The sequence below is a fragment of the Mus caroli genome, chromosome 8, assembly GCF_900094665.2.
Source record: "Mus caroli chromosome 8, CAROLI_EIJ_v1.1, whole genome shotgun sequence".
In the NCBI taxonomy this organism is placed as follows: Eukaryota; Metazoa; Chordata; class Mammalia; order Rodentia; family Muridae; genus Mus; species Mus caroli.
This window is the reverse complement of record NC_034577.1, coordinates 119,848,863-119,855,478: the sequence shown is the minus strand read 5'-3', so window position 1 is coordinate 119,855,478 and position 6,616 is coordinate 119,848,863. Positions and strand designations below refer to the sequence as shown.

Genomic DNA, 6,616 nt, shown 5'->3' with positions numbered 1-6,616 from the left:
GGCGGGTGTTGTGGGTAGCTGGCGAGTGTCAGCAGACCCTGCGCCCCAGCTGCCCCGGTGCTTTTCTGACCGGAAGAGGGTTGTGAGTATTGGTCTTCTTTGAAAGTCTAATAGAATTCTGCACTAAACCCTTCTGGTCCTGGGATCTTTTTGGTTGAAAGACTTTTAATGACTACTGCTATTTCTTTAAGGGTTATGGGACTGTTTAGATGGTTTATCTGATCCTCATTTAATTTTGGCACCTGGTATCTGTATAGAAATTTGTCCATTTCATCCAGATTCTCCAGTTTTGTTGAGAATAGGCTTTTGTACTAGGATCTTATGTTTTTTTAAAATTTCCTCAGTTTATTTTGTTATGTCTCCCTTTTCATTTCTGATTTTGTTAATTAGGATACTGTCTCTGTGCCCTCTGGTTAATCTGGCAAAGGAATTATCTATCTTGTTGAATTTCTCAAAGAACCAGATCCTGGTTTTGTTGATTCTTTGTATAGTTCTTTTTGTTTCTACTTGGTTGATTTTAGCCCTGAGTTTTGATTATTTCTTGCCATCTACTCCTTTTGCATGTATTTGCCTCTTTTTGTTCTAGAGCTTTCAGGTTTGCTGTCAAGCTGATAGTGTATGCTCGCTCCAGTTTCTTTTTGGAGGTACTTAGAGCTATGACTTTTCCTTTTAGCACTGCTTTCATTGTGTCTCTTAACTTTTGGTATGGTTTGCTTTCATTTTCATTAAATTGTAAAAAGTCTTTAATTTCTTTCTTTATTTCTTACTGGACAAAGTTATCATTGCATAGAGCATTGTTCAGCTTCCATGTGTATGTGGGCTTTCTGTTTTGTTGTTGTTGTTGTTTTTGAAGATCAGCATTAGTTCGTGGTGATCTGATAGGATGCATGGAATGATTTCAGTCTTCTTGTATCTGTGGTGGCCTGTTTTATGACCAATTATATAGTCAATCTTGTATAAGGTACCATGAGGTATTGAGAAGGTATATTCTTTTGTTTTAGAATGAAATGTTCTATAGACACCTGTTAAATCCATTTGGTTCATATACTGGCTGGTTTTTTCAACTTGATACAAGCTAATGTTATCACAGAGAAAGGAGCTTCAGGTGAGAAAATGCCTCCATGAAATCCAACTGTAAGGCATTTTCTCAATTAGTGCTCAAGGTAGGAGGGCTCTTTGTGGGTGGTACCATCTCTGGGCTAGTTGTCTTGGGTTCTACAAGAAAGCAAGCAGAAACCCTATAGTTGGAACAACATGATGAACTAACCAGTACCCCGGAGCTCTTGTCTCTAGCTGCATATGTATCGAAAGATGGCCTAGTCAGCCATCAATGGAAAGAGAGGCCCATTGGACTTGCAAACTTTATATGCCCCAATATAGGGGAATGCCAGGGCCAAAAGAATGGGAATGGGTGGGTAGGGAAGTGGGGGGCGCTATGGGGGACTTTTGGGATAGCACTGGAAATGTAATTGAGGAAAATATGTAATAAAAATTATTAAAAATTAAAAAAAAAAGAAAGAAAGAAAGCAGAGCAAGTCAGGCGAAGCAACCCAGTAAGAAACATCTGTCCATGGCCTTTGCATCAGCTCATGTGTCCTGCCCTGCTTGAGTTCCAGTCCTGACCTCCTTTGGTGATGAACAGCAATTTGGAAGTGTAAGTTGATTAAACTGTTTCCTCCCCAACTTGCTTCTTGATCATGATGTTTGTGATCATGAAACCCTGACTAAGATGGTTCATAACTTCTGTTAGTTTCACTTTGCCTCTGTTTAGTTTCTGTTTCCATGACCTGTGCATTGGTAAGAGTGAGGTGTTGAAGTCTCCCACTATTATTGTGTGAGGTAAAACATGTACTTTCAGCTTTAGTAAAGTTTCTTTTATGAATGTGTGTGCCCCTTATATTTGGACCATAGATGTTCAGAAGTGAGAGTTCATCCTGGTAGATTTTTTCCTTTGATGAGTATGAAGTGTCCTTCCTTCTCCTTTTTAATGACTTTTGGTTGAAAGTTGATTTCATTCGATATTAGAATGGCAACTCCTACTGGTTTCTTGGGACCATTTACTTGGATTTCTTTTCCATCCTTTTGCTCTGAGGTAGTATTTGTCTTTGTTACTGAGGTGTGTTTCCTGTATGCAGCAAAATCCTGGATCCTGTTTCCAGTCTGTTAGTCTATGTCTTTTTATTGGGGAACTGAATCCATTGATGTTGAGATATTAAGGAAAACTGTTTTTCCTGTTGTTTTTTTGTTGTTAGAGGTAGAATTATGTTTGTGTGGCTATCTTCTTTTGGGATTGTTGAAAGATTACTTTCTTGCTTTTTCTAGGGTGTTGTTTCCTCCTTGTGTTGGAGTTTTCCATCTATTATCCTTTGTAGGACTGGATTTGTGGAAAGATATTGTATAAATTTAGTTTTGTCATGGAATATCTTGGTTTCTCCATCTATGGTAATTGAGAGTTTTCTGGGTATAGTAACCTGGGCTGGCATGAATATTCTCTTAGGGCATATATGGCATCTGCCCAGGATCTTCTGGCTTTCATAGTCTCTGGTGAGAAGTCTGGTGTAATTCTATAGGTCTGCCTTTATATGTTACTTGACCTTTTTCCCTTACTACTTTTAATATTCTTTCTTTGTTCAGTGCATTTGGTGCTTTGATTATTATATGAAGTGAAGAATTTCTTTTCTGGTCCAGTCTATTTGGAGTTCTGTAGGCTTCTGGTATGTTCATGGGCATCTCTTTCTTTTGGTCAAGGAAGTTTTCTTGTATAAGTTTGTTGAAGTTATTTACTGGCCCTTTGAGATGGGAATCTTTGCTCTCTTCTATACCTATTATCCTTAGGTTTTGTCTTCTCATTGTGTCCTGGATTTCCTGAATGTTTTGGATTAAGAGATTTTTGCATTTTCTTTGACTGTTGTGTCAATGTTTTTGTGGTATCTTCTGCACCTGATATTCTCTCTTCTATCTCTTGCATTCTGTTGGTGATGCTGGCATCTATGACCCCTGATTTCTTTCCTAGGTTTTCCAGGGTTGTCTCCCTTTGTGGTTTCATTATTGTTTCTATTTCCATTTTTAGATCTTGGATGGTTTTGTTCATTTCCTTCATCTGTTTGATTGTGTTTTCCTGTAATTCTTTAAGGGAATTTTGTGTTTTCTCTTTAAGGACTTCTAGCTGTTTACCTGTGTTCTCCCATATTTCTTTAAGGGAGTTATTTATGTCCTTCTTAATGTCCTCTATCACCATCATAAGAGGTGATTTTAGATCCGTATCTTGCTTTTCCAGTGTGATGGTGTATCCAGGACTTGCTATGGTGGGAGAATTGGGTTCTGATGATGCCAAGTAACCTTGGTTTCTGTTGCTTATGTTCTTATGCTTGCCTCCTGTCATCTGCTTATCTCTAGTGTTCCCTCCCTGGCTATATCTGTCTTTCCTGTGATCCTGATTGTGTCAGAACTTCTCAGAGTTCTGCTATCTCTGTGATCCTGTGATTCTGTGATCCTGTGATCCTGAGATCCTGGGTTTGTCAGAGCTCCTGGTAGTCAAGCTGCCTCTAGGACCTGGTGTGACCAAGCTCCTGAGATCCTGTGATCATGAGCATGTTAGAGTAACTGGGAGTCAAGTTTCCTCTTGGTGTTGTGGGGCTAGGAGCAGAGCTAGCACCCAAAGTTTGCTCAGTGCACTGGCTCAGACTGGAAGGAATCATTGCCATTGACTGGGCAGGGGTCCCTGAGTCCCTGGATCCTGGGGATCCCAGTTACTGCTGCTGTTGGGGCAGATGTTGTAGCGCCTCCTCACCAAAGATCCTGGACATGTTAGAGCACTTGGAGTAGAGCTTCCTCTGGGTGTGTGGGGCTGGGTGCTAAGCCAGTGCACAAGTGTAAACAAAGTTCTTAAAAGAATAAAATGGATAAGAATATTTCCAACCATTTTTTTTTAAAAAAACAATCATTATTCTACACCATGTGAGAAAGGAAACATAAACTGTTTGGAGACTACTTCTTATGCCAGCCAGAAGTTTATGGGGTTAGAGTTTGGGGGGGGAGAATAGAATAAATATTGGCCCACATATGACAAAGATATTAGTCTAAAAAACATTCATTCTTAGGAATGCAAACTGGTACAGCAACCGTGGAAATCACTATGAAGTTTCATAAAAGAAACTAACTAGAGTTACCATATCCTCTGCCACTCTTGGTTGTGTTCACAAATAATTGCATCCTGCTACAGAGACTTAAACATACACATTTATTACTACCATACTCCCAATAACTAGGAAATGAAAACAGACTAGATGCCTTACTGTGAGAAAAGGAAAATATATACAGAAGGTATTTGTGCCGGCTAAGTCACTTAGTCTAAATAACTGACGAAAGCTGTAAGAGGCTCAACTATAAAAGTAAGGTTATGGCAATTTTTGACTTTTTAAGGATTAAAATAAGTATATTTCAAGCCAGCATTGTGGTGCACTTAATTAATTCTAGTACCCAGGTATACAGGTGGTAGTCTATGAGTTGGGGGGCATTACAGTCAACAAAGTGAGTTCTAGGTATGACACGGCTGGGGAAAAGTTTCAGTCTCAATAAAATAAAATTAGTTTATTTCTTGTATCCTTTGAGTGACATTGTTCTTGTGTTTCCAGGACAGTCTAAATCTAGAGCAATATACGAGAAAGGAGTTGACCTTCCAAATAATCTGGTCCTTTCAAAATCTGCCTCCAGTAAACAAGAGTTTGAAGGTAAAGGTATAACTGTAAGATAGACCTGTGAAATGAAACGCTACATTCTAGTTATGTTGCTTCTATTTTCTAGTGTACTTAAGCTGTGGGACCATCCAACAGGCAAACAGTGTAAGAACAGTGGGTGTTCCATGATTGCAATGTAAAAAGATAGGTGTGCAGAGGGATTTGTGCTTCAGTACAGTAAAGCATCCTGTGTGTGGACATATGTAGACCAGACTGGTCTTGAATTCATAGAGCTCTACCTACTTATGCTATGCAAGGGCTAGGATTAAAGGCCTGTGCTACCATGTGTGTCATAAAATTATATTTTAGGTGTCAAAACCACAGATTTTGATTGAAGCGACTGGAAAGTCCCCATGAGAATTGAATTCCAAAGACATTCTACAGAAACATAGGACTCCATTTTGACGATCTTACAAAGTCTGGAAAGACTGGTGGTCAAAATAATCATGTCATATTACTGATAAGAAGAATCCTGTTTCATGGTTCCAGAACTTATTCCCAAGCTACAGAAATGAAAGAATTATGGTAATGGCCTAGAGACAGGTGACACCCAGACCAGTGAAACAGAAGAGACATCACAGAACTAAGTTCAGCTTTATGCTCAACCACAGTGTGTGGAGAGAGCAATCAATCAGCTACAGACTGTGCTGGGTACATTAGATATCCATTGCAGATGCTTGAATTGGAGGCCCTTAATATATAATCAAAACTCAACTCAAAATGAAGCAAAGACCTACAAATAAGTCCTAAACTACAAAAGAATACTAAACTAAAACTTAGTAGAAGCCCTACATGATACTTAATTTTCCAGTGTATTTTTGGATGAAAAATAAAGACCTTTCTTTCTGGAATGGGATTGGGGCTTCATATATGTACTCTACCAATTATGCAACTCTCTAGTCCTCTCCCTCCATTCTTGAACTGTACTCTCTATTATGGAAATGAAACCTTCTATTGAAAAGACTGTCATAGCCAAAATAATTGTGAACTAACTAGATCTTAATCTAAAACTTAAATTTTCATTTTAGCTTCTTCTGGTCTTACTTATTTTCCTACTGATTTTTAGAGTAACTACTCTGATATTTATCTACAGCATTTCTATAATTTTTTTTAGATGACTCACTGTGTTTAGAAAGTCTGGCATCACACTCCATATGTAGGAAGACTAACAGACTGATACTTATCTCCCTGCCTCAGTCTCCCAAGTGCTGGGATCCCAGGGGTGAACCAACACAATAATATTCTTTATAGCACATCAAATACCAAGCAAAGGTACCTCAGACAGAAACTCTTTGTGCTGGTTACACTGCTTTATGTAGATTACTGAACACTTAAAAGGAAGCTATCTATGGTTTGCAGAAGATTAAGAATTACTTAAAATATTAAAAACTTAAATCATTTTATTGCTAGAATCATCCACTAATGTTCTTATTTTTCAGAGCAACCTAAGCCTGGAAATGTAGACAAGAAAGTTTCTGATGACTCTTACAGTCCGAACATGTCAACATCTCCCACAAAGAAGCATACACTAAAAGGTAATGACATGTCTGTTATACAGATGTGTGAACCAGAGCCCTGTTCCTTTCCAACTATTTCTATTTACAAGTATCTCCAGCCTGTCAGCTCCTCCAACATACAGCTGACACTACAAGCATTGTATATATTCTTGTGCTTTTCCTGTGAATAGACACATCGCTAGAGGACTTTTTTTTTAATTAGGTATTTTACTCATTTACATTTCCAATGCTATCCCAAAAGTCCCCCCGTACCCTCTCCCCCACCCCCTACCCACCCACTCCCACTTTTTGGCCCTGGCGTTCCCCTGTACTGGGGCATATAAAGTTTGCAAGTCCAATGGGCCTCTCTTTCCAGTGATGGCC

At 38.9% G+C, this 6,616-nt stretch overlaps 1 protein-coding gene across 1 annotated transcript in view; it reads left to right on the top strand.

The window, feature by feature from the left end:
* The window catches only part of LOC110300626, a 174,786-nt gene that overhangs the window by 152,634 nt on the left and 15,536 nt on the right, over positions 1-6,616 (top strand). Inside the window, exons 38-39 of the mRNA XM_029480433.1 lie at positions 4,635-4,730; positions 6,176-6,271. Of these exons, the coding sequence (XP_029336293.1) occupies positions 4,635-4,730; positions 6,176-6,271 (192 nt within the window). The remainder of the gene's footprint in view (positions 1-4,634; positions 4,731-6,175; positions 6,272-6,616) is intronic.